The following is a 26,342-nucleotide window of genomic DNA, read 5'->3' as shown; positions in this document are numbered from 1 at the left end:
TGCTCAAGACAGGAAGACTGTCAACCAGGAATGGGAACAGTAGCAGCCTGGAGGCAGCACAAGAAGTGTCTCACTCGGGTCCACAGCCTTTGACCCATGCGCCTGATATGGATGCCTATCTGTTCACTACAAATAGTAAGTCCATCTTCCCCACTCAGGGGCAAGGCCATGGCATAGTATTCACAGGGATACTAAAAAGGATGGTGAAGGACAGGAAAGCCTGGCATGCTGCAGTCTGTGGGGTCACAAAGAGTAGGATGTGACTGAGCGACTGCACAACAACAAGAACAATCCATTAGATACGAGGCTGTGGGTAAGGCAGGAGTTCAGTCTATAAAGAGAGTGTGTGTGTGTTTATATACACAAGAGGGACCCTCGAATGAAAGACAACTCTGAACCTAGCAGCTCAGCTGAATGAAGATGATAGCTATTCTTTTACACAGATACAGGCTTGCGAGAAATCCAGAGAGGGGGCTAGTGAGAGGTGCTTAGTGAGCAGCCATCAGCACCCACAGCCACCGCCTTCTGACCTGAAGCATCGCTGGCAGGAGGAAGCTGAGGGTGTCAGTAAGCAAGACTGACCTTGGCAGGGACACATGCTCCAGGTGAGCAGGGTGGAGGGTGGAGAGAGGAGGGGGGTTGGAAGAACCTGGCCTGGAAGAAGTGGAGGTCATGGACCTGCACGGTGGCACAGCCTTGCCGTCTGGCTATTCACAAAACAGACTCCTCTAGGAACCTTAGACGTGGCAGCTTGCAGGCTCCGGGAAGGAAGTTGTTGTCTCATTGGAGAACACAGGGAGGTCTACAGAGGCCTGCAGACTTACAGTCTGCCACCTCCAGAGTGAGGATGATAGACAGGGAAACATGGCCACATGCTCCAAGTAAAAAGAGGATGCCACCCAGTATGCAGGAAAGCAACCAGCCATGCAGAAGAAAGGGAAGGGTCATGAAGGGCAGTAGGCATCCCCAAGGTGTACTAACATGGTAGCAGAAAAAATGGCCCACAGAGACATCCACATCCTAACCCCAGGAACAGTGAATATGCTAGAAAGTGGAAGTGTTCGTCGGTTGAAAGAAAAGTGAAAGTGAAGTCACTCAGTCGTGTCCAACTCTTTGCGACCCCATGGACCAGGCTCCTCCGTCCATGGGATTTTCCAGGCAAGAATACTGGAGTGGGTTGCCATTTCCTTCTCTAGGAGATCTTCCTGACTCAGGGATTGAACCCGGGTCACCCGCATTGTAGGCAGACGCTTTACCATCTGAGCCACCACCTGATAGTCGCTTAGTCGTGTCTGACTCTTTGCTCACCCCATGGACTGTAGCCCATCAGGGTGCTCTGTCCATGGAATTTCTCAGGCAACAATACTGGGTGGGTTGCCATTTCCTTCTCCAGGGGATCTTTCCCAACCCAGGGAACTAAACCCAGGTGTCCTGCATCGCAAGGATGGATTCTTTACCATCTGAGCCATGGTAAAAGAGAATCCAGGTTGTAATGCAATTAAGGATGTTAATCAACTGACTTGAACATAGAGAGGCTTGGATTATCCCCGTGGGCCCAATGCCATCACAAGGGTCCTGGGAGGAGGGAGACAGAAGAATCAGAGAGGAGATGTGAGGACAGAAGTGACTCCCTGTGAGAAGGACTGTACCCACCACCGCTGGCTTTAAAGCTGAAGGAAGGGGACCAGGAGCTAAGGAAGACGAGCAGCTGAAAAGGCTAGAAAGTGGATTCTCTCCTAGGGTCTCGAGGAGGAATCAGTGCTGCCAACACCTTGATGTTAACCCAATGAGACCCATGTCAGGCTTCTGATATGCAGAACTGTAGGATAATATATTTCTGTTTTTAACCAGCAAAGTTATGGTAAAATTTGTTTCTGCACCAAAGAGAAAAATTATGCAGCTGAGTGGATGGAAATGATGGCAGTGGGCCTGCAAGCATCTTTAATGACACTAACATCAAACTCAGGGAGATGCTGACAGTGTCTCCCAGGCAGGGACCAATAACACCATTCCCAGGGGGAACAGTGGGTCTGCCAGCAGGAGCTGCAAAAATACAGCCTCAACGGGACCTGAAGGGAAGTCAAGGAAGACAACAGAGGCATCAAGCACAGGGAGCCCAGCCCGGCACTCGGTGACGACCTAGAGGGGTGGAAAGGTGGGGAGGGAGACTCAAGAGGAAGGGGGTATATATAATTATGATTGATGTATGGCAGAGACCACCACAACATTGTAAAGAAATTATCCTCCAATAAAAAAAATTTTAATAAATAAAAACAACAACAAAAGCTCAGTTAGGGAGACCATCTAGCAGCTGTCAAAGAGTGCAAGGGGCAGAGTGACCACCTAGGAATGACCAGTATAATATGGGCAAGACCATCAGATGGACACCACCAAGCTCACTGAGCTTTACTTTCATTTTATTTCATTACTTCGTTGTTGTATTCTGTGAACACCAAGCTATACTTGGGTGATTTTTACCCTGTCTTCCTAAAACACTTCCGTGCTTATTGTAACTAAAAGGAATATTGCCTCACATACATTCCTTTTTTCTTCCTCTTCCCTAAATTGTTATCTTTCCACTCTATGACAGATATATCTACAGCATAGCCAATAACTCAAGTCTTTTACTTACAGTGAAAGATAATACTGTGAACAGAGAAGACTCGTGTTCAGCCAGTTCTTTTATGCATTTACGCATTTATATAATCTTCTCCTTGAGCAGGCACTTTAAAGCAATATGAAATTTTTTTTATTTAACAAATTAGTGTCTCTTCTAGTATCTAGAAGACAAATTTTCACACTTATTGTTAATATGGACTTCGCCAACTAAATCTAAGATACCACCTTTGAGGGATTTAAATATCACTTCTGTGTTATCATTTGCTAAATCCTCAACAAATGCATATTTTATTAAAAATGATCCAGTCTTTCACATAAACTGACCAACTGCTTCAAAAGGTAGCTTGCAAGAAGCCTGCACAAAATCAGCCTGAAGAAACTGCAGGTATAAATCTTAGGACCCACAAGTCAAAGTAGAGTTCCTTATTTTCTTCAATTAAATACTTAAGTATATCTCAACATAAATGCTTCCATTTTTTAAAAAATTGATCGTTTTGGATATTTAAAAATATATGCAGACAGTAAGAGCAATGTTTATAAACAGTTCACATGATTTCAGAAAAAGCCACTGATATGTTAAACAAAAAAACAAACAAAATATACAACTGAACAGAATGGGAGCTCTGGCACTTATGAAAGTCAGTGGGTGAAAAAAGACTAGAAGGAAAGAACAGTGGTAGATTTCTGAACGATTTTGTTCTGTCTTTTGATGCTTTCCTGCACCTTCCACACATTTTACATAATGAGCATGCGTTGCCCTTTTCCTTTTTCACATTTTTAAATTAATTCATGCTCATTGTAGCACGGCATCTCTTTTATAATCAGGAAAAAGAAAGTTAAGCAAAAAGCTGAAAATGAAAAGGTCAGTTAGGGTCCGCTCTCAAGGAATTCACTAGCTTAAGCAATGATGCAGCTGAAAATACCAACAGCCTGAAGAGAAGCTAGATGCATTCACAGTTGGTCAAGGAACAGAGAGGGAATTCATGTTTACTGAACACCTACCGCAGGTCTTTTGCAGACAATTCATACATGTCTCATCTCATTTAATCCTCACTATAAACCCAGGAGGACCCCTCTCAGCAGACATGTGAACATATTGGGAATAAGGCCAGGCCTCCCCCAATATCACACTGCACATGAGACAAGCAACATTTGAACCCAGTTTCTTGGGCCCCAGAAACTAAGCTCTTATCCCTGCATGGTGCTACCTCTCAGACCACAATGGGGCAGCATCACTTCAATCCCAAATCCACCTTGGGAATGCGGGGATGGTCATGGGGAGCTCACCCAGTCTATGATGAAGAATGAACCCCAGTCTGCCTTGGCCACTCCCAGCCAACAAGTCTTTTCCTTTCCCATCCAAGCTGTATCTACCAGCCGTGTCCTGGGACTGTGACTGTCCAAGTCCACAAGAGAGATATCCATCAACCAGGGCCAAGCCATGAGATGGACAACACCCCGCAGGGCACAGAAGGAAGGACCCAGTGCACTGAGCACCTGCCCCACCAAGCCTCAGGCCAGGGAGACTTGCACCCAGCACGGGCACTCCCTGAGGCTGTTGAGGGGCTCATCCCTCCCATCCCTGACAGCATCCCAGGGCTTCAAAAGGTCACGGGATAACAATGTGAATTTCTGCCCCTGCCGCTTATCATTTGAAAGCATGTCAATTTTAACCAGCACATGCCCTCTGGGCAGAGGGTGGCCCAACACCACCTGGTCAGTATTCCTCTACCTGGACAACCTTCAGGCATCAGTACCCAATTCTCTAGTTCTTGTGCACACACCCTCACTCACACCCTTCCAAGACTGTGTCAGCCTGCCGTTCTTTGAGCCTGAGACATTTTTCCAGTTATAAAAACAGAGAAACTGAGACCCTGAAAAGGTCCTTGGGTGGAGCCCTGTGTCTCCAGAACAAAGCCGCATTAAGGTTTGAAGGTTGAACGACCCGTAGTTGTTTGATTTGACTTGTACTGTGTTACTCAAATTGTTTGGTTAGTTGACAAGAGTTAGAAATCAGATTTTACATTAAAGCTCCTCTTTAAAAAATAAATAAATAAATCAGCATATTTATAACACCAGGATTTTCATTCCCAAATGGTAAAATCAGCTGAAGTTGTGGAACAACTTCCTTTTGACAGAGATTACCTCTCCAGACCCCACACTCCAGGTCCTTCTGGGCCCTGCTGCCCAGTTCACCCATGTGTTACCTGTCAGTAACCCTGGGCAAGAGCATTATCTTCAGTCTTTGGGGACCTGTTGCTGGAGTGGGGAGGGGGGCCAACGGGCATCATTTGGAGCAAAATGAATGAACCTGGAATACTCAATACAGTAGAGGGCAAGTCAACAGAAACGAGATATATCAACAGAGAAGGTGGCAGAGCCAAACTGCAACGAAAACACAAGTAGCATCCCCATTACACTGTGAGTTCCCTGGGGCACGTGTCTCCAAGCTGTGTCCTCAGCTCCCAAGCACAAAGGATGAATGTTCACAATGACAAGAGTACGGGGAGTGTGCAAAGGGAGCATGAGGCACCATGAAAATCACATCAAGTAATTGGAAAAGCCTCTGTCACCAGAGATCCTTACCCGAGTTAGGGTCATTCCTGCCTACAGAGGTCCCACCTTCCCCTGGCTAGAGCCCACCACAAGAAGATGCAACAGTTGCAATGAGGGTGCAGAGAAAAGAAGTCCAAGGGCAGGGCCTGCAGCGGCAGTTACTGCAAGTAGGGCATGATCAGACAGCAAAGAAGGGTGGGTTCCACCTCCTGTACTTCAGTGGACACCAGACACCTGCCAGGGCTGGGAAAACCAGCTCCCGTGATAGACAACCAGCCTCACCCCAACTCAACCACCACCCCCAAAACACATTCAGACCCGCAGGCTTTTACAACTACCCAAGGACAGCCTTGGACCTTCAGGTCCCAGATCTGGGCCTTCTCCCTCCTCTGCAAGAACAGGAGACTCCCCAAAACCTCTTTCCATCACAACATTCTGAATCCAGAACACAGCCTTCACAGGGTCACCCTATCCTTGGAGAAGACTAGCAGCCAACATACAGCCTAAAGCAGGAAGAGGTCTCTGGGTCTAAGGGTTTGGGGGTAGGGACATGCGGACAGGGAAAACTTGCTTGGAGCCTCCGGCCAGCCTACCCCCTCCCTACACCCACTGTCATGTTTGATCCTCCTGGGAAGAATCCCCACACTCTGTGCCACCACCTGTCCCCTATGTCTTCAATATCCCTGGGCAAGGGCCTCAGAGCCAAACCCATGGCTATAAGGAACCAGGAGAACCCTTGGATATAGGGGCAGATGAGAGGAGAGGGGCCCGAGGACAGGCAGATATGGGGCAGAGAGCCTTAGTCCCTGATGAGGAAGCAGGCATCATGGGAGAGAAACCCGAGTCCCCAAACCCAAGCTCAAGCCAGGTGGGAGGGGCGCGAACGAGGGAGGAGGGAAACGCAGCCCGCTCTGCCTCGCTTAGCCGCGCACTTGTTGCCCCCGCCTGCGGGCAGAGTCTTCGGACCAAGGTGGCCCGGGCGCCGGCTAGGATTTCCCCGCAGCCTGGCCAGGCCCAACTCCGCTCCTTTCCTGGTTGAACAGCGCCCACCTCCGGCCCAGGCGGCTATGCCTCCGCCCACGGCGGGGACCGCAAGTGAGAGCGGCGGCTCCAAACCCGGAGGAGGAGAGCGGCCGAGAAACGCGAGCCGAAGCACTGAGGGGAGCGAGATGCTGCGCGTCCCGGGATGCGCTCGGGAGAGGGGAGAGCACTGGCTTGGGCGCTAGACGCTCCTCCTCCTCGGCAGCTAAGAAGACACCGGCCCATCCAGGTCAGGGGAGGTGCACCAACACAGGTACCCTGCTCGCAGACACGCCCACCCACACTCTAACAAGAAAGACGGCCCTGAGCCACGCACGCCTGCGCGGCCTGCACCGGGCGCACACACGCGCCCACCCGGCTGGAAAGGAGCCGCACAAGCCCGCGACACGCCCCGCAAGGAGCCCGGCTCGCCGTTCACAAGCTCTCGGCTCCAGTCCCGAGGCGCAGGGCACTCCCTGCTGCTCAGCTTTGGTGGGCCGGGGAGGGAGCGCGCACCGTGCGTGCGGTCCAACCCTTGGCAACCCAGCAAGTCTCCAGCACTGCGCCCGAGGCAGGCCCGGCCCTGTTAGCCCTGGACACCGCGACCGGCCACTCACCTTCTTGCACGGCCTGGAACGGATTGTTGGCCTCGATGACCTTGATGGAGTAGGTGATCTTTTCGCTCTGCAGGATGTCATCATTGAGGCTCAGGTCCGATACAGCCAGCTGGAACACCCTGTCGTCCTTGGCCGCGTTCTCCTCGAAGATGGCACCTGGAGGAGAAGAGGGGTCAACACCAGGCCTAGAGATGGGCTCTCCTTGGCCCTCCCATCACCGTGCTGGCAGGACTGCAGGCTGCCGGGTGGTGGGAGTTCTGAGCTGGGGTTTCAGCCTGATAGGATAGTTTAGAGGTGGGCCTCCGCCCACCCACACAAAAATACACCACCCCAAATATGCCAACATAGTCCACATGAGTTACATATGCACGTGGTACATGCAGCTGCCAGGTCACAGGAGTGTCTCACAACCAAGCTACCTCATATATCAATCATGCCCCACATAATGGGCTGAGCCAAGCTGGTGTGACCTCATGCCCTGCCTAAATGGTCCCACGAGTCCTATCCCAGGAGCCAGAAAGTCCCCTTGCAGCCCCAATCCCAAAATGGAAAGATGACTTCCCTTCTGCCCTGCGCACCCCCCTTCCATAGGAGCTAAGCAAACAGGTCCCCAGTGGTTTTCCTGTGCTGGGGCTTCTTTCTGCAGGGGCCGTTGATGACCGGTGACAGGCAGAGGGACTACTCAATCCCGCCTGACTCCCTGGGCTCTGTCTCCTGCTTTCCATCCCTCTCCTGATAGGGCAATGTCCCTAGACCCTTTGCCTTCTAACCCAGCAGCTGAGGAGCCCAGAAGGAGCCGCTCTTGAACGGGCCTTCTAGAACCATGAACAGCTCCTCCGGAGCAGCCTCCCGCTGGCCTTTGCGCTCTTCTCACTGCCTTGGCCGACTCTCTGCGCTTGACGCCGAGATCGGTCGGACTCGCCTGAGCCTGGCCCTGCAGCCTGGAAAACTCCGGAGTCCAACCCCCTTGCCAGGCCCTAAGGGTCACCACAGTCCCAGAGCTGGGCCCAGTGATCCCCGAACTGGGGGCTGGGCAGGAGGAGGGAGGTCCCGTTCCAAGCTACACCCAGAGCCGCAATGCTGACCGCAAGACCCAAGCCCCACCACCTCCACCCACAACTGGGAAGCAGGTCTTGTCCCGGTGCCTGCCAGGGATTGCAGCGTTCCAAGGCCAGGCCTAGTCCCTGATCACCCATCACCTGTCCCATCACCCCTGCCTTCTCACACCTCCCAACCCCCCAGCCTCTCTCGGCTCGCTGGTCTTCCCCAACTTCCGGCAAGACGACTGCCGACGGGCTCCCCAAAAACAACCGCTGCCAGTCCCCCAATCCGGCCCAACTTCCTGGGATTTCTCCCCTGCTGCTACCAACTCCCACACACTCCCCGCCGGCGCGCCTCCTCCTCCTCTCCACCTCGTCTTCTCTCCTCCCCGGGTTCTCTCCCTCCATCGGTCTCTTCCCGCTCGGCGCGCACGCACACACACTCCGCACACACACCGCGGCCCAGGCTTCTTCCCTGACTCCCACTGCCCAGACCATCTGCCGGCCCCCAAGAAGAAGAAACTCTGAGACTGTCCAGCTTTGGGCTGCCGTCGCCACAACCAGATACACACACACCCACACATACACTGAGAGATACACAGACAGACACACACCAGGGAAACAGACAGACACTGTGTCCACTCTAACAGGCTGATAAATCGTGCACGCACCAACACAGGCTCCGATGGCCCCACACACCCCAACGCCCTCTCGCAGTGACACCAACACGGTGCCACCGGCGCACACACAGAAACACACGCTGACAACACCCACCCACCCACATTCACGCACGGTTCCGGTCGGGCCTCTTCGATCCTGCGCTACCAACTTGGCGAGACCCCGGGCCCTGCCCGCCCCCTGCCCGCCCCCTGCCCTCGCTGCTCTGAGCTGTACCTAAGGGCTGGCCCGACCCCGCCGACCGCCCCCCCCCCCCGCCCCGGGACGCGGGGCTGAACCTGAGTCTAGCCCTGGGTTCCCCGCAGCCGCGGCCCTAAGTGTCGGCAGAGGCCGCGGGGCCCCGCGGGGGGATCGGAGCCCCGGGAGCAGCAGGAGCCCGCGGGAGCGCGGCACGGCCCGTGCACAGCTCCTCCGCGGGGCGGCGCGGCCCTTCGGGGTAGCACCGCCCGCCGAGCCCCTCGGCCCAGGGAACAGCCAAGTTTGGACGCCGCGCACCCCCCGCGCCACTGGGGCCCCCGCCCAACCTCGGCCCCGAGCCCGCCGCGCTCACCGATGTGGATGATGGAGTCGGCCCGCACCGACACGCACTGGCATATCCAGGGGAGAAGCCACAGCGTCAGCGCTTCCATGTCCCCCGGGCGCGCGGCTCATCCGCCCGGGCCCGGGGCGAGGCCGAGGGCAGCGCGGAGCGGGGAGGCGCCGGTCCGGGTGCAGTCCCGGGCCGCTCCCCGGGAAAGCCGAGCCCGCCCGTGCGTCTTCCCCCGCGCGCCCGCCCCTGCGCCCTGAGCCCGCCCCAGCCCAGCCCAGCCCAGCCCGGCGCGGTCGGGCTCCCGCTCCGGCTCCGGTGGTGGCTGCGGCGGCGCTGGCAACCCGAGCCCAGGCCGGCGCGGCGGGGGCGGCCCGCGGCGGCGGCGGCGCTCCCCACGGCTCGGGAGGCTTCGGAGGCGGCGGAGGCGGCGGCGGCAGCAGCCGGGCCGGCGCGGCGGCTCCGGGCTCGCTGTGTGTCTGAGCCCCGGCGAGGAGCGAACTGCGGAGGACGCCCCCTCCCCTCCCCCTCCCCCTCGACTCTGCTCCCCCTCCCCTCCCCGCCCGCCTCCCTCCCCTCCGCCCTCCTCTGGACCACGTGACTGCGGAGCCTCTGCCTCGCCGCGCGGCGCTCTCCAGCTCGCGGTTCGGAGGGGGCGCCGGGTGCTCCGCGCTCCCAGTCGGAGGGACTCTCGGAGGCCAGCAGGACGGTGGGACCGGCCGAGGCTGCGGCGCGCAGAGACTTGGTGGTCCTGGGCCTCATGACCCCCACGTTCACCAGGGACCAGAGAATGGAGAAGGGTCGGCTCCGACTGCCCTCGGGGATCCCTGGAGCCCCCTGGCCCCGGCTGACCTCAGCCGCCGAGCGTTTTGGGCCATGATCCACGGCCCGGGCAGAGAGCCCCTCGTGGAGCCGGGCCGGGATAGCCCGGAGAGAGATCGGGCGAGGCGCTGAGCTAGTCATCGAGAGGCAAGGGGAGCCAAAGGGGACTCGCCGCGGCCGCGGGCTCGAACCTTAGCTGGCCCCACGGACCTTGGCGGGCGCCCATCCCCCTCCCTGCGGCCCGAGGCTCAGCCGGGAGTCGGGCAGGAGGCTCGGACTCTGAAGCCCAATTCATGGCCGGAAACCGGCGCATCCGTGACCGCGGCGCCTGGACGTGAGGAGCCTTTCAAGCGGCCGGCGTACTCAGACTCCGACTCTGCACGGAGCCTTTACGCGCGAGCCCGGGCGAAGAGCCCGCTCCTCGCGGCCAGCGCAGAGCGGGGCTCGCTCCACCGCTCGCGGAATGCCTCCGGCCCCAGCTACCACCAGATAGAGCGTTATGCCGTTTGGGCTTCAGCCTGGGAGGGGGTGGCAAGCCTGACGCTAGCCACCCTCCCCCCGCCTCCGCCCCCAAACAAGTTCCAGACAGACTGAACTCCACGTGGCACACCCAAGATTTCAGGGAGACAGCTGAGCCTTCACGGACCCAGCTTCGGGAGGAAGCTCGGTCTGGGTGCGCCTGGCAGAGCCTAGTGCACCGGGCCACTTCTGCGGGCCCGGGAGCGCCCATTGGCCCTGTCGTTGGCCCAGCCCCGAGGTCCCTGCCTTGCAGGGCCATGCGCAGGGCGTGAGGAATTCAGAGAGACTCCGCAACAGACCTTCCTGGAACTCCCCGCTCACAGGAGAGACAGACACCTAAATAGATCATTAAAAGATGCGGCAAGGACCCTGAATAAGCTATGTATGCAAAGGCGCATTCTGGGCTGTGACCCAGCCTGAGAGGAAGAGCCAGGAGATGGCTTCCTGGAGGAGGTGACAGTTTTAAAGGTTGAGTGGGGTTACCAAGGGAGAAGGAAGGGAGGCTTCCAAGCACTGAATGCTGGTTAGCGAGCCAAGTTAAAAGAAAAAGAATTTAGTGTGTGTGTGTGTGTGTGTGTCCCAAGCTGCCTGCCACAGAAGTCATTGGAAAAGTCATTTAGTTCAGAAAGGTGGGGGAGGAAGTTGTGCAGGGGGGAGGGCCAAGGCAGGCTTGGAGACAGGCAACCCTTACAATGATTGGTGGGGCTGCAGGGGCAGCCTCCAGAAGAAGAGAAGCTGGGTTGAAGAAACAGCAAGGAACCACAGGGTCTGGCAGGGTGACTTCCAAGATGAGGAGACTATGGGCAAGAGAGGAGGAATGGCCATGCCTGCAGGACGCTGGGCTGTCCAACTGGGTGGGGTGCCCACAAGGTACTACCTCAAGAAATCCATCTGGGGGGCGGGGCTTGAATTGTAAAACACACCCCTCCAGGGCTCTACAAACCCCCATGCCTCCATTCTCATTCCCTGGCTGAAAAGTTAGAGGGAGAAGGGAAATAAAGAATGAGTTTTATTATTTAACAGTTTGGTTCCTATGGAGACTGTCACAACCTCAGATGGATGGTGGTATGTTCACCCTGTCAGGGCTCAAACCTGAGGTTAAGAGCCGCAGGGTCAGGGATCCCCAAATACACTTGTTTGGACCCCTGCAGTATGTTAGTAAAGTAGGCCCCAGTTGGAAGTTTTTCTTGATATTTATTATGCTAGGTAGAGGTAGCATGCTTACAGTGAGACAAGTCTCAAGACCCCCTTCAAAATATTAAGAAGTCAACCTATAAACACACTCGATTTGGGGGAAATTTCATCAGCTTCTAATTTTGATGATGAGGCCCCTCTAGTTTGGGACCTGAGGGCTGTGACTCAGGTTGGCCTTGCCCTGGAATTGCCTCTCCTGGGTACTGCCTTCCCCTCTGTTTCCCATAATGTGGGCTCCTTCACCCACAATGCTTATTTCCCATGCTCATCCTCTTATACTCCCAAGCTAAGCCAGTTTTTCCTCCCAGACTGGAATGGCCTGGATATCCTTTGACTGGCCAGGAAGGGTACTCTGCACAGGCCCCATTTCCACTAGAACTGGGGGAGCAGGCCCAGAGATATTGGGGCCCCATGCCTGGAGGAGGGCATGGCAACCTACTCCAGTGTTCTTGTCTGGAGAACCCCCATGGACAGAGGAGCCTGGCGGGTTACAGTCTAGAGGTCGCAAAGTCAGACACGACTGAGCGACTAAGCGCAGCACAGCACATGCTTGTTTACCTCCAGGCAAGACTATTTTAAGCCTCTCTGTCACCTGAAGTTGGGATTACCAAGTTCCAGGGACATTTGCTTATTGAGGCTTTATAAGGTTCATCAAAACCTTAATTACTTATTGATCTGGCCAGTCCAGTCCCTTTAAACCCTGTTAACCTCTGGGACTGCAAAAACTGCCTCCACCAAATCAGGCTCCTAGGGAAGCAACGCCACCTGAGGAACAAATACACTCCGACTCTAATTATCTGGCCGGAGGAGAGAGATGAGCTATCTCTGGGACATATGATACAAACCCATTTCACAGAGAGGAAAACAGGCTTGGCAAAAGGAGCAACTTGGCTAAAGCACCAGTTTTTTTCTGGACCCAGGACTAGTCCTCTTGGTTTGTTTCTCACTAAACAAAGACATATGCATAGAAATTAAAGCTGGGTCCATAAATCCTTCATTTGCACAGAGTTCAGCCAACACAGGTGATTGCTTTTTCTAAAGAGATCTTCAGTTTTACATATTTCCTTTACATATTTCCTATACATATTTCCTGGAGAAGGGCATGGCAACCGACTCCAGTATTCTTGCCTGAAGAATCCCTATGGACTGAGGAGCCCGGAGGGCTACAGTCCATAGAGTTGCCAAGAATTGGACCTGACTGAGCACAACTATACTTATTTAGCCTTTACCATTTGCAGGCACTGTGCTCAACACCCTACATCTTACCAGGAGATGACAGTGTCACTTTACAGTTGGGAAAGGAAGATGCAAAGAGGCAAACCAGGCCCACCAGGAACCTCAACTGGAACCCTACTGGAAGCCAGCAGTTTGCCAACAAAGCTGCAGATGATATGTCAAGACAAAGAGAATATGGTGATCTGCTAGGAAGTTATAATCGTCATTACTTAAAGCTTTGTCATTCCAGAAAGTGGACCTCTGTCATCTTGTTTCTCACTGTAGTCAATAACTGGACTAAGGAAGTACCAGCTGGAATTCTGACACCACAGGAGTCTATTGCTCTGGCTTATTGCGTGGGAGTTGTCTGCTCCATCTAGAGGCACCACTGCTCAACCCCTGCAGAGCTGCCCACTCCCCAGTCATGTTCCTTCAAGCAAGCCCCCAGGTTAGACAAGATACTGTACCATGAAAGACTGCCGTCCCTCCCTCACCAGCATAGAGCTCACCTGGATTTCTAAGATAATTCAGCCCAGTCCCACATAAAGGTTACTACTGGCAGGAGAGACCAAGGCCCAGCCTGGGGGATTCTTTGCAGGCTTTGGCCCGGAAGACCAGCTCTCTTGGGAACACAAGGAAGAGGGAAACCCAAGTCCTATGGTCGATTCCCCCCAAGGAGGGGTCAGCCGGCATCTAGGAAGGAACCAGGCTTAATGCCCTGCAGTTTCAGTTCCAGGAGGGGCCCTCCCTGCCCATAGGCTCCAAGGAACCTACAATCAGTCAGAATTTGAGCTCAAAAAATCCCACTGTTACTTTCCTCTATTAACCCACTGGGTTATTCTTTAAAAAAAAAAAAAAAAAAACAACCACACACACATACACACTTTGTTACTTATTTTATACTTTCCCTCAGTTGCTGCCCCTGGTCTTCTGTTGTATGTTAATTGTCCATCTCTACTTTGTCTTCCTTACCTCTTCTTGCTAACCTCTTTGATCTCATTTTTACTGTTTCTCAGCTTGTATTTATTTTATTTGATCTTCTTTTATATCATTGTGTTTTTATTTTTACTCTGGTTAGCCTCTTGGGTATTTTACTTTTCAATTTCCCAGGCCAGCAATCTTTTGCATCACTCTTCCCATTATTCAAGGCATTCTATTCGTTTAGCCTTGGGTTTTTTTCCACAGTGGGGGTTGGGCGAGTGAGACTGGAGGTGCCCTCCCTGCCCTGCCTTTCAGGACTCTAGGGTAGGACCCGCTAGTGTGCCCCAGCCCCCTGCCCATACCCAGCCCTCACAGTCTTTCCAGGTACCCTTCCCAGGACACTGCCAATGGCATGTGCAGTACCCATGCCTGGCAAGCCCATTGGGAAGTCTTTTCTTAGCCACACCCTCCAGGCTAATGTGGAGGAAGGAAGTCACACACAGCATGTCCACCCTGGATAGGAGCATCTCATTTTTGCAGGGCAGAGGCCCTTCTTTCTTCCCATTATATGTTCAATAAACAGGGCCCAGTTTAGAATACGCAGTCCGCTTAGAACAAGATAGTCCAAAAAGTTAGCTATGTGAAAATCTTCCTCCCTCACAAAAACAAGCTGGAACCTCACAGGTCTGGTCCCTGGACCCAGGCTCTCCGGATAGGATGGGTGGCAGGACCAAACACCAGCTCAGGCCCATCTAAGGCTCTCATGTTGATGTCTAGCACATCCCTTGGCCCCTGGAGTCTAGCCAGTTCCCTGATTCCCATAGGTCCCTCTGAAGAGCAGAAGAAGTAGGTGAGAGTTTGCACAAAGGCACCACCAAATGCTAAACGACAGCAAGAGTGTGACCTCAAGTTGAAGCTCACTCTGCTCACTGCATAGTAGGCCAATTAACCAAGAGACAGTGTTGAGGCAAGAAGTATAACTGTATTCGGAAAGACAGCAGACCAGAAAGATGGCAGAATAATGTCTCAAAATAAACAACTTCTTGGGGTCTGGTTGCCAGATTCTTTTATAGAATGGAGGTAGGGAGAGGTAAGGAGATCAAGTTAAAAAAAAAAAAAAAAAAACTATTAATCTTGCAAGTTTCTCCTGGACCAGCTAGCCTCAGGGAAGGGATGAGCTGATTTCTTCCTTCCAGGAGCCATTCACAGGTGGACAGAGTCCTGAACAAAGACATTTGGCTAAACATTCAGGTGGAGGGGCAGGGTTCCTGAGGCAGACCATTATATATGGACAGTATCTTTCAGTGAACAAGGTTAGGTTAAAGGAAGCAAAGGTTAAAATAAAAGAAACAGGTCCAACATGGAGTTAGTTCTTCCCTGTTAAGAAGAGGAGGGGAGGCTTGGTTCCCTGGAAGCCTCCTGAGCAGTCCTCTCAGTCCCAGCCCTCCCAGGGCAGCCTGTGTCCCAGCCTCCTGCTAAAGCATCGATCCTCCAGGTATGAGTTCCGCAGCCTGGATCCAAGGTGTTCTTCAGAGGAGGTTCTGGCTTCCAGTCCTCAGGACCAGCCTCATTCCCTTCAGGCTTGAACTTGTGTGCTCCAAGTCCATTGTGTACAAGGAAAGGGTTCTGCTGCTAAGAGTCTAAAGTCTGAAAATCTCAGCCTTGACGATCTCCCCTGAGCCCAAGGGCTGGCCCAGACCCTTCCTTCCCAAGTTGCTTGCTGGGATCCCTGCTCCCCCACAATGAGGCCTGAGGAGGCTTCTCCTTTCTGCCCCTGAGCGTTGCAACTTTGCACTTGGCGGGGAGGCGGCTCCCAATTCCCCAGAAAGGATCAAGTAGCAGGGAACCAAACCCTACCCTGTCTTCTTCCAAAGCAAAACTCAGGCCTCCACACCCTCATCAGCCACTGCCAAGGCTCCAGGACCAGCACATGGAGCATCACAGAGGCCCCTTCTGCTCCTGCCTCTGCCCGTGGCTCCTTCTGCCCCTGCCATCTGCTGCAGTGGGTCCCTGCAGTGGGCTCCACACAGGCTGAGTTGAGCCCATGAGGTAAGGAAGACAGTGCATGTTCCAGGGAGAGAAACTAGCAATAGGAAAGGTATGGAGGCAGGAGCATGTAAAGGAACACAGAGAGAAGAGCAGCAAGGTGCGAAGGAGAAGTTGGCGGAGGGGCCAGGATGGAAGTTGCTAGAATGATCCTGGTGGGAGAGGCCAGTCTCACTACTTTTCAGACACGTCTCAACAGAGCAGGGGCCCGAGGCGGCCCCAGGCAGTCAGAGACACATCAACCATCATGTCCTCAGTGGGCATCTCAGGGAAGCCCGAGAGCCGCTGACCTACAGAGGAGTGAAGCCCTTGTCCCCCTGGCCACCAGGAAGCTCACAGGAGGCTGACCCACCCTAACTCTGCACACGACACTCTGTGACCGTCCTGTGTCCTCTTCCTTCATGAGCAAACATCTGCGGGTGTTCACAGATGAAGTGGGGCCCCAGGCTCACTGGACCTCAGACCCAGCCTACTCCCTGTCTGTGATGGGGTACCCAAGTGTCAGCCCTCCCACTGGGCTGGAGGCTGCACGGTGGAGACCCCAGACTCTCTGTGAAGTGAATGTAAAGGGCTCAACCCAACCTACTTCCTCCCTTGCCAAGTCAGGTACAGCCCTGCTGTTCCCATCAGCCTGGGCCTCCAGCCTCTCAGAGCCAAGCCCCAACTTTCCCAAGGGGCAGGGATTGGAGAAACTGCATCTACCTGGAGCCCTGGCTCATCTAACAGATAACCCCCTCTCTAGACCCAGGCCTCCAGCTAGATACAACCCCTAACAAATCAGATCACCCTGGTCATGGACACACTCATTTCCATGAGCAATTTTTCTTGCCTGTAAACCTCTTCTTTTATGCGGCAATGAAATGATACTGTGATTGATTTTCTCTGTCTGGGTGTCACGGCACATTTAGCACCCTGTAAACCCAACAGATGAAGGTGCTGTCTCCCAGGGATGCTTCTGAGGACTCAGCTTGGAGCAGGGACTGCCCAGTGCTCCTTCAGATAAGACAGGGAGATGGCACAGGTCCTGGGTCCATCGCTGATATACTGGGTCCCTAAATTCCTAGACATTCATTTGAAAAATAGAGGGGAAGACCCAGGAGTTTGGTGTGAGGGAACACAATAGGAAGTAGGAGAGAGAGCAGAAGACTCAAGGGGAGACCCCCCCCGAAGAGGAGGAGAACTTGTATGCTCTAAACTTGCCAAGTACCAGGCCTGGACACAGCAGTATCGCACACACCTCACTGCAAAGGGGCAGCAATGCCAGAAAAAGGATCAGTTGGGGATGGGGATGAGGGTCTGCTTGCCTCCCAGCTTCACTTTAACTGTCTCCAGAATCAGGGCAGGTTAATGATAAAGGGGATGGAGGGAGAAGCTGCCCTAGGAGATGGGAACAGCCCTCAGAGGTCAGAGGAGAGAGGCAGAGTTCAATCACAGGGAGACCCAGTCCTCCCATTACCTGCTCTATAGTTGGTGATCAGTACAAGACCCTCTGAGAATAGGGCTGTCATCCCCAATCTACAGGTGAGATCACTGAGGCTCAGCACAGCAAAATCCTGGACAGTTAACTGATGGATAGGCTGAAAGGTGGTCCCCAAAAGATATTCAGGCCCTAATCCTCAGAATCTGTAAGTGTGACATGTTTTATAAAAGTGTATTTTCAGATGTGATTAAATTCAAGACTATTTAGGACAAGGAGATAGTCCTGGATTGTCTAAAAGTGAAAGTGTTAGTCATTCAGTCATGTCCAACTTCTTGGGACCCCATGGACTGTAGCCCACCAAGCTTCTCAGTCCATGGAGTTCTCCAGGCAAGAATACTGGAGTGGGTTGTCATTCCCTTCTCCAGGGAATCATCCCAATCCAGGGATGGAACCTGGATCTCCTCCATTGCAGGTGAATTCTTTACTGTCTGAGTCATGAGGGAAGCCCCCACCTCCATCACATGTCCTTATGAGACAGAAGCAGAGGTAGGTAGACACACAGACAGAAGGCAATGGGAACACGGAGACATAGACTGTACTGATGCAGCCACAAACCAAGGAATGCCAGCAGCCACCAGAAGCTGAAAGAGGCAAGGACAGATCCTCTCTGGAGGGAACATTGCCCCACCAGATTTCAGACTTCTGGCCTCTAGAATTGTGACAGTAAATATCTGCCTGTGTGGTCATTTGACAGCAGCCACAGGGAATGAACAAATGTTGGCTGAAGCTTTGCTCTTGGACAATAAAAAGGCAAGCACCTCAGAAGGAGAAAGAATTTTTTCCTCCTAGTCCCCTCTCTTCCTTCAGACCTGGAATGTGGACAGCAGATCCAGAAGAGAGTTGTCATCTTGTGACCTTGAAAAGCCAAGCAAGAGACTGACAGTCTCGCCCCAGGATGGCAGAGCCGCCAGATGACAGTGGTGGGCTTTGTCAGCCCTGGACACGCAAGACTGTTTAGCAAGCCCTCAACTAGTGAAACTACTGCAGTCAATTTTTAAGTTGTTTGTAACACAAACTGTAACTGATAACCACCAACCTGATATAACAACTATTGACATGATGATGTTTTTATTTCTGTCCTTTTTTCTATTCAGGTATAATTTTCACATACAAGCAGACAAAAGTATCAACCGGAAATTATTTTATTTTTTACTTGTTAATTGTCTGTCTCTCCTACAGAAGAAAAGCCTCACAACAAGGATAGTGTATCTCATTATGATTTTATGCCTTGTACCCAGAACAATGTCTGGCATGTCTAGATGTTCAATAAATGTTAGCCAAATCAATGAATTAATTAGTGAGTGAATGAACATTTTAATGTGAACCCTTCCCCTGGTCGTGAAATTATTTTCTGAAACCTGGGGTTTTTTTATGATTTCAGTTCTCTCCCATGCACTTATCATACATACTTTATTTAACTAGTCACTTGCTGGTGGACATTTTTTAATACTACTGTAAAAAAATACTGTTACATGGATTCCAGGCTTTACACAATTATTTTTTACAGTAAACGCCTAAAAAGGCTATGCATAATTTAAATATCTTAATATGTATTTCCAAAATTGCCTTCAAAAGCGGTTTTTAAAACCAATTAATATTTCCACAGGAAATTTATGACTGTTTTTCTCTCCACCTTCACCAACATTAGGCATTATTAATTTCTAATGTTCTTTCATTTTGGTACATGAACAGTTATGTCTCAAAGTTGTTTTAACAAGTATTTTCTGGTCACTGGGGCCACAGAGTGTTCTTTTGCCAGCTTGTAGCTCTCTGGCAGGTCTTTAAGGCCCCAGGCTCCTGTGGGGGATTGGGAGGCTGAACCTGGCATCATCTATTGAAGGCATGCGAACACAGATGGCGAAGATGGGTCCCGTGAGCCAGGGCTCAAACTTCTCCAGGAACTGTGGGGGAGGAAAGTCAAGGGCTAGACCCCTGGGGTCCCTGAGAGTCCAGGACTGGAATCGCTGAGCTGGAGCCTTCCTTTACTGGAAGCTGGGCCATTTCCTTGATCCCCTGCTAAGGACCATGGTGGGAAAGACATGTATTCTGGTATAAGATCCAGAGCCTGTGGCAGGAACTTGGGAAGCCACATTTGGGGACAGGACTGCTCTTGGGGTCTGGCAAGGACCACTGGAAGTGAATGCCAGGCCTGGAGAGACTTAGGAGACTCTTAAGGACTTCTGAGAAGCCTAAGAGGAATTAGAGAAAGGAGAAAGGGGGAGGCATTCCGGGAAGCAGAAGCAAAGGCAGTGAGCAGGTTCAAGAATCAAGAATGAAGTATACTCATGCCCAGATCAGCCCCATCTTCAGGACCACAAAGCTAGCCACAGCCTGGAGCCGTACATATCCTCATGGCCATACTCTTCCTCAATTGCTCACAAATCCAGAAAACCACCAGCCCACAGCCCAGCTCAGCCCACCCCCTAGCGGAGGCCTTCATGGAGCTTTCAAAACATCTCCTGCCCCTTACCCTGCAACTCTGCAACACAGCACAATATCCTCATTTCACAGTTGTTGGGACTGTGCATCAAGTGAAGAGCATTGTCTAGTGCTACCAGGTTGCACAAGGGGCAGAGAAAGTCACAAACACCCCAAGGGTTGGGAGCCTCCTGAAGGAGGCCAGGTGCCAGGTCCACAGAGGAACCCCGGGCCAGACAGAGAGAGGAGATGCAGCCAGGAACTCAGCGCCAGGCTTCCCAGGCTGGACCTAGTCCTGAGCAGAGGCAGTTGTGGTGCAATGCTACCCCCTGCCGGCAGCCAGGTAACAGGCCAGGCTGCAGCTGTGATGAGGCCTCCAGGAGTAATACATAGGACCTAGCTTTGGGCTATACAGACATCTTGACCAGGGTGAGGATTGTTAGGGAAGCTGTGCTGGGTGGTAGCTAGGTCAGAAGCCAGAGAAGTCCTGATTGCAATTAAAATCACAGTGAAAGTGAAAGTCGCTCAGTCATGTCTGACTCTTTGCGACCCCATGGACTATACAGTCCTTGTAATTCTCTAGGCCAGAATATTGGAGTGGGTAGCCTTTCTCTTCTACAGGGGATCTTCCCAACCCAGGGATTGAACCCAAGTCTCCCATATTGCAGGCAGATTCTTTACCAGCTGAGCCACAAGGAAAGCCCAAGAATACTGGAGGGGGTAGCCTATCCCTTCTCCAGTGGATCTTCCCAACCCAGGAATCAAACCAGGGTCTCCTGCATTGCAGGCAGATTCTTTACCAACTAAGCTATCAGGAAAGCCCAAAATCACAATAATTCCCATCATTTACTATGAGCCAGGTACTACTCTAGTGTTCTACATACATTGAACTGAAAGTCACTCAGTTGTTTCCGACTCTTTGCAACCCCATGAACTTTACAGTCCATGGAATTCTCCAGGCCAGAATCCTGGAGTGGGTAGCCTCTCCCTTCTCCAAGGGATCTTCCCAACCCAGAGACTGAACCCAGGTCTCCCGCATTGCAGGCGGATTCTTTGCCAACTGAGCCACAAGGGAAGTCCTCTACATACATTATTAAACTCATTTATTCCTAACCCAGTTCTTAATAGGGAAGGCACACTAATTATCCCCATTTTACAGAGGAGGCAACTGAGGTACTAGAAAGTTGTGCAACTTGTTCAACTAAGAAGTGACAGAGTGTCCCACGAGAGTACCACTTTATGCAATTTCTAGAGCCCAACCCCTGTGTTCCAGTCACAACAGCAGAAGAGCAGACATGTGCAGCCCTGATTATGAACCAGTCTCTGCTTGGGCGACGTGGAAAGACTGAGGCCCCTGGATTTCAGATGGGCGTAGGACTTCTTTGAGCTTTCCCAGGGAGTTTAAATGGCTAGAATCTCAGAATACTCCAGAATTTAAGGGAATGACCTGGTTCATCCTTGTCTTAGACAACTCAAGATCCAGAGACAGGAGAGCCCAGTGGGCCTTTGTGAACAACACCTGTGTGCAGTGCCCGCAGGCAGCTCTGGCCCTCCTGCTCTTACTCTGATGCCTGCAAAAGTTTCAAGGTCAGTTCTCTCCAAACCACCGGTAACACTATGACATTCTGCTTAAGATCCTTGACTACAACTCGGCAGCAACAGCAAAACAACTGAATTCTAAAATAGGCAAAGGATTTAAACACTCCTTCAAAGAAGACATGCAAATGGCCAATAATGTAAATAGATGCTCAACATCTTTAGTTATTAGGGAAATGCTAATCAAAATCATAATGAGATACCACTTCACATCCATTAGGATCAAAATACTACCAAAAAAATAACAAGTGTTGGTGAAGATGTGAAGAAGTTTGAAGCTTTGTGTACCATTGGTGGGAATGTAAAATGATACAGCCACTATGGAAAACAGTATAGCATTTCCTCAAAAAAATTAAAAATAGCATTGCCACACATGCAATAATTAATTATGTATGGTGATGAGTGTTAACTAGACTCATTGCTGTGATCATCTCATAATATACACAAATATCAAATCAGTATGTTGTACACCTGAAACTCATGTAATATTGCATGTCGATTATCCCAGTTTACAAAAAACTAACAATATATGGACTGAAAAATTACATGTGGCCTAGCAATTCCGCTCCTGGATATATGCACAAAGTAATTGAAAGCAGGCTCTCAAAGCAATATTAGTGCAAGCACGTTCACAGCATTCGCAATAGCCGAAGTGTGGAAGCTACCCAAATGCCCATCAAAAGATGAACGGATAAACAAAATGTGGTGTATATATACAATGGAATATTATTCAGCCTGATAAAGGAAGGAAATTCTCACACATCTAGAACACAGATGACTCCTGAGGACATAGCACCCTGTGAATAAACCAGTCACAAAAAGACAAGCCCTCTGTGACTCCACTCATCTGAGGTTCCTAGAGCAGTCAGATTCATAGGAATGGAAGGTGGCTGGGTGGTTACCAGGACCTGGGGGGGAGGGAGGATGGGGAGTTGTTGCTTAAAGGATACAGAGTTTCAGTTAGGGTAGCTTTTTAAAGTTCTGGGTAACTACAATTCTGTGATGTCTGTTTTACACAAAATTTATTAAAAAATTAATTTTGTTTAACTTTTTCCATTTAATCATGTAAAATGCTGTTTAATGTAGGGAAATATGAAACACCTAACAGAATTATCTAAATAGTATTTCAGTCTCATATATTTAGGTAAGAAGAAGGTCATAAACTAAAACTCATGCTGTTTTATTTATTACCACTAATAAACACAATAACATGTTTTTTATTTATTTGTTTTATTGAAGTATATAGTTGATTTAGAATGTTGTGTTAGTTTCAAGTGTAGAGCAAAGTGATTCAGTTACACACACATCTATATGCTTTTTCCCATTCTTTTCCAGTATCGGTTATTGCAAGGTATTGAGTATAGTTCCCTATGCTATACAGCAGGTCCTTGTTTATCTATTTTACATATAGTGGTGTGTATAAGTTAATCCCAAAATCCAAATTTATCCCTCTGACCTCCCCCCCCCCAGCCCCTCTGATAACCATCAGTTTGTTTCTATCTCTATGAGTAATAGCAAAATGTTTTCAAAGCCCTGGAGATAGATGGTTGAACAACAGCATGAGTATACTTGTTGTTCGGTTGCTAACTTGTGTCTGACTCTTTGTGACCTCATGGACTGCAGCACGCCAGGCTTCGTTGTCTTTCACTATCTCCCAGAGTTTGCTCAAATTCATGTCCATTGAGCTGGTGATGCCAACCAACCATCATATCCTCTGTCGCCCCCTTCTCCTCCTGCCCTCAATCTTCCCCAGCAGCAGGGTCTTTTCCAGTGAGTCTTCACATTATGTAGTCAAAGTATTGGAGCTTCAGATTCAGCATCCGTCCGTCCAGTGAGCATTCAGGGTTGATTTCCTTTAGGATTGACTGGTTTGATTTCCTTGCTGTCCAAGGGACTCTCAAGAGTCTTCTCCAGCACCACAGTTCAAAAGCATCAATTCTTCGGTGCTCAGGCTTCTTTATGGTCCAACTCTTACATCCATACATGACTACTGAAAAAACCATAGCTTTGACTGTACGGACCTTTGTCAGCAAAGTGATGTCTCTGCTTTTTAATACACTGTCCAGGTTTGTCAAAACTTTTCTTTCAAGGCGCAAGAGTCTTTTAATTTCATGGCTGCAGTCACCATCTGCAATGATTTTTGGAGTCCAAGAAAATAAAATCTGTGCCATTAAATTGGGCACTTCAAAATGGTTAAGATGATAAATTTTGTTATGTGTATTATATCACAATTAGAGTTAGCATAAAGTGAATTAAATGAAATGAATATTTTTCTGATCCCTCTGCCTGCTAAGCAAAGGTCAGGCTCTTCAAGAGGCATTAAACATTGGCAGGACTGGCACCCAGTAATGCCTCCTCCCCTGGGAACTATATCACCTCTCAGGGCTGCAGCACTAACAGGGTTAGTGGGAGGGTAGGTAGGTAAGTTTCTGACAGTATTGACTTTAAGGGGGAGCCTCGCCCAGGCACTGGTGGGCTTTCTCCTTCTCTAAATTCCACTTGGAAAACCAGCAGGGTAGGGCTATGGGAGCTCTGAGCCTCTTCTCCCAGGGTTGCCAGGGGGCAACAGACACCTCTGGGCTCACCTGCAAGCTGGTGGTGGGAGGAGTTGCAGGGCTAAACACCTGAGGTTGCCTAGGGTCCCAGCCACCTGTCACTCCAGAATGACAACTCCCAGAACCATGGAAAAAGCCCTGGGGGAGGAACTGAGGGCTCAGGGAGAAGCAACTTCCAGAATCTGGGATAAAATCTGAAGGAGAAGTCATCCAGGTAAAGAGCTCGGTGGGGTCCCAGTCTGGGGCATTTGAAGGCTGGGGAGGGGCGTATCTTGGCAGAAAAGACAGAGGCCAGTGTGGCTGGACGGAGGGGAGCAGGCAACATGGGCTGCTGCAGGAGGAGGGGCTTAAAATCTGGCTGAGAATTGGGGCTTTTCCCCAAAGAGCTGCTGAGAGATTTCCTGCTTGTTAGCAGAGTCACAGGGACAGATTTGTCTCTTAAACCTCCCACTCCAGCATCAGAGGGAATGATAAATAAAAGCAAAGAACAGAAATGGGGACAGTGGCAGTCTGGACTAGGAGGGGGGAGGGAAATACAGGGAGAGGATGATGCATTTCGGATTCGGGATCCAGGGACGGGACGAGCTGATTGCCTGCGGAGATGAGGAGGAAAGAGGGGGCAGACAGAGACCCAGGGTTCCGATTTGAGCAGGTGCCGCTGCTGCATGGACATGGTGGGCAGGGGTGGAAAGAGAGCTCCAGAAGGCAGTCTGGGGCCAATTGACACCTAGACCTTTATGAGATTAGATCATCTCTGATCCACTTTCTTGATGAAGTCACTGGGAGAAGATGCTATTCAAGGGATTTTGAGCAAGGCTGAGGATCTTGTTACTCTAGCTGACAAAATCCTCTTGCTCCTGGTGAAACTGACTCTTTTCACTGGGGTTGGGCTAGGAGAAAACATTCCAGCCGGCCTGTCTTGGGGAGAGGCATTCAAGGACAGGAACATAAAGGCATCAGTAAATGAGATTGTCAAATGTCTCTGGTGATGGCAGCCTGTCCTCTGCCAGCCTGTCCCTGGGCCCCTATTTGTCCAGCAGCCAGAGAAGCCAAGCCTGCCAGGCTGTGTGCCCCGTGAAGGCTGCCGTCTCTCTACAGCCAGCACTGTGGTTATGAGACCCAGCCAGACTGTCTGGGTCTGTCATCCCAGCTCCAGCTCCTATTCCCTGTATGACCTTGTATCACCATATTCTCACCTCCTAGGCCAAGGCTGGAATCCCTCTCCTCGAGTTTACTCTGGAAATTAGAAACCCTAAAATCCTAGGAAGCTCTTGCCCGTCCCTCTCTAGGCAGGAGTCTTCTTCCGGCCTCCAGAGAGTGAGCACTGGTGCAAACACACACATACACGCACACAGATGTGCACAGTGACACTGAATAAGGCTTATGTAATATGATCAGAAGAGGGATAGAAAAAGGGAAGGGAAAAAGAAGCAAAGGATTGGAGGTACAACCTACATGTGCATCACTCCCACATTTTTTGAGTTCCTATCACACCTATCCTGGAGAAGAGAATGACTACCCACTCTAGTATCATTGCCTGGAGAATCCCCATGGACAGAGAAGCCTGGCGGGCTACAGTCCATAGGATCACAGAGAGTCAGACCTGACTGAGCAACTAACACAACCCAACTCTACCTAAGGACATCCTAGAACATGCTAGAATCATTCCCCCAGTGCAGGTGGGAGACAGACAGGCCTTAAGAGACACAATGCCTTATCCAGGGTGGAGATGAGGCACAAACGAGGAGATGAGTCTGGACCCCAGGTTTCTCCTTGGAGTCACACACAGACCCTCTCTGGGGACTGTGGAGAGGGCTGCGGGTGTAACTATGTGAGATGTGTGTCTGCGTGGAGAAGGGGCTCAGGAGTCTGCAGCCCAGAGGGCTATGTGTAGAGGTGTTGTATGAGGAGGGGATTCCAGCAAGGGGACCCCAGGAAGTGAATTCACTTCCTGACAACAGATTCCAACAGAACTCAGAACCCCTATAACCAGGCACCCACATTCTAGTGACAGCCCCATAGCCAGATCACTTGGCTGGAGACAGTTCATAGAGAAAGATGTTCTCCTGCTGTGTTCTGACTCCCCAGGGGTTCTGCTTCAGGAAACTCTGGAGTGAGAGATTTTTCAGATACTCTGGAAAAAAAATTAATAAATGAAAAGAAAGAAGCATCTAACCTACCTTTCCTCTATGAACTGTTCTGCCAGGTGACCAAACAGTAGATGAAGGGAAGTGTCTCTCTATAAAATTAATCAAGCTGATAAGTGAAAAAGAAATGATGTTGTTAGAATGTCATTTTCACCCCCAACTGGATCAATGACTGTCAGCATTGAACATCATCTCTGCTAACATCTCAAAAAAAGACAAACATGATACACGGACCTTGATGAAAGAGCAGATCAATTCCTAGAGTCTCATCAAAAATCTCTGTCCTGAGCCTGATCAAGCCTCTGAATACACTTGAAAATCTGCAGGAAATGTAGAGAACAGATGGATGTGCTGAACTTCATCCTGAGAACAC

General features: G+C 51.0%; 1 protein-coding gene across 3 annotated transcripts in view; it reads right to left on the bottom strand.

The window, feature by feature from the left end:
• The window catches only part of GRID1 (glutamate ionotropic receptor delta type subunit 1), a 688,675-nt gene extending 678,517 nt beyond the window's left edge, over positions 1 to 10,158 (bottom strand). For 2 of the 3 annotated variants that reach the window (XM_043476199.1, XM_043476202.1), the window contains exons 1-2: positions 9,081 to 9,571; positions 6,813 to 6,968 (exon numbers count right to left, since the gene is read on the bottom strand). In XM_043476199.1, coding sequence (XP_043332134.1) covers positions 6,813 to 6,968; positions 9,081 to 9,159 — 235 coding nt within the window. In that variant the 5' untranslated portion in view covers positions 9,160 to 9,571. Of the gene's footprint in view, positions 1 to 6,812; positions 6,969 to 9,080; positions 9,572 to 10,069 lie in introns of those variants that run through there. The other variant, XM_043476200.1, reaches the window with a different exon arrangement.
• Positions 10,159 to 26,342: the final 16,184 nt, after the last annotated feature.

This window comes from Cervus canadensis, chromosome 8 (genome assembly GCF_019320065.1).
Source record: "Cervus canadensis isolate Bull #8, Minnesota chromosome 8, ASM1932006v1, whole genome shotgun sequence".
NCBI classification, from domain to species: domain Eukaryota; kingdom Metazoa; phylum Chordata; class Mammalia; order Artiodactyla; family Cervidae; genus Cervus; species Cervus canadensis.
Note: the sequence above shows the minus strand (reverse complement) of the source record. Positions and strands in the feature narration are given on the sequence as shown.